Source organism: Myotis davidii, unplaced genomic scaffold (genome assembly GCF_000327345.1).
Source record: "Myotis davidii unplaced genomic scaffold, ASM32734v1 scaffold211, whole genome shotgun sequence".
Classification (NCBI taxonomy): domain Eukaryota; kingdom Metazoa; phylum Chordata; class Mammalia; order Chiroptera; family Vespertilionidae; genus Myotis; species Myotis davidii.
Window position 1 is genome coordinate 1,035,108 of NW_006282523.1, and position 1,428 is coordinate 1,036,535.

General features: G+C 70.1%; 1 protein-coding gene across 1 annotated transcript in view; it reads right to left on the reverse strand.

The window, feature by feature from the left end:
• Positions 1-1,428, reverse strand: part of FAAP100 (Fanconi anemia core complex associated protein 100) — a gene marked incomplete at its 5' end in the record, with an annotated part of 9,029 nt that overhangs the window by 6,590 nt on the left and 1,011 nt on the right. The window contains 2 exons of the mRNA XM_006753061.1: positions 382-538; positions 1,330-1,426. Of these exons, the coding sequence (XP_006753124.1) occupies positions 382-538; positions 1,330-1,426 (254 nt within the window). The remainder of the gene's footprint in view (positions 1-381; positions 539-1,329; positions 1,427-1,428) is intronic.

Below are 1,428 nucleotides of genomic sequence, written 5' to 3' on the forward strand. Positions count from 1 at the left end.
AGCCCCGCCTCCTCAGGGAGCAACCTGCTTGTCCCGCCCACGCTATCCCGTCGTCCGGGCCTTGCCCACCAGGCCTGGGAGCCTGCGCCCCCCTAGGGAGGCCCAGCACGATGGAGGGGCCCTGGTCCACAAGGGTCCGCAGCCTAGGGACGTGCCGGGGGGCACAGGAGGGCAGGGGAGGGCACGGCCAGAGGAAAGGCTGCTGGTGGCCTCACTGAGCACGGAGTGGAGGGGTCTCCCACATCCCCTCCAGGGAAGAGGGGGGCAGTCTGAGAACACGGTGGGGGAGGAAGCCCTTTTTCAGGCAGCTCTGCATCTGGGGCTCTCGCTGGGACCACTGGCCACACCAGGCCGCCTCCCGTGGACACGGCCTCTGCTCACCTCTCGGAGACGGTGCCGATCCCACAGAGCAGGTCCTTGATCTTCCGGCCCGTGTCCGCCGCGGTCACCCGGGGGGGCCGAGCGGGCTCACGGCTCAGGTCCAGGCAGCAGGTCATCAGGCGGCCTTTGGTCGACAGGGCCAGGAGCTCGGTGCCCCCTGCAGGTGGAGGCGGCCGGGCCCGTCAGCAGGAGAGGGCGGCTGCTGGGGCAGCTCCCCCAGACCCCAGACAAGCGCCGGCAGGAAGCCAGCACGAAACGAGGACCCAGGACGACTGGAGAGCCGGGCACGCGCCAGGGCCTGACGGAGCTGCCCGTGTTCACGTGCAGACACTGCACAGGGCCCGCCCCGGGAGGGAGGGCGGCACCGTGGAGGTGGCAGCGCGGGGGCATAGGGCATGTGGACCGGACTACGCGGGGCCAAACCAGGACCCTCCTGGTCACCATGTCTGTCGGGCTCCACGTGGCCCGCTTTCCCTGCGTGGACAGTGGCCTTTCCCCATCAAAGCGTCTCTTTCACGTTAGAACGCTGCATGGCAGGCCTCAGGCCAACACGTGGGCCACCAAACAGGAACACGCCCCGGGCAGACTGCTGTCCCCCAACACGGGACAGAACCCGTGCAGAGCGGGCTCGCCGGCGGCCCTCAGTGAGTGGAGGAGAAACGTCAAGGCCAACTCACCCCCGACTGCCCACGAGGCAGGACCTGGTCACGAGGCGCAGACCCCGCCCCCAGGGAGGGCGGCACCTCCCACTCCTAACTCCCGACGCACGGGCAGCCTCGGACGCCGAGAAAGGACCGTTCCCACGAGGCTGCCCGGCGGGACAAGCCGTCTGCAGGGTCCCAGCAGCCGGGGGTGGGCAGGGAGGGGAGGGCCAGGTCCCAGGGAGAAGCCTGCCACGGGGGGCCCGTCCCCCAGGCTCCGATGTTTGGGTTCCCACGGCGCTCATACCTGCAGGCGACCTAGACGACACCGAGAGGGTGACGACGCTGCAGACACCCAGGCTGGTGGGACACAGCAGAGGGGGCAGGCCTCCCGGGCCGTCGGACT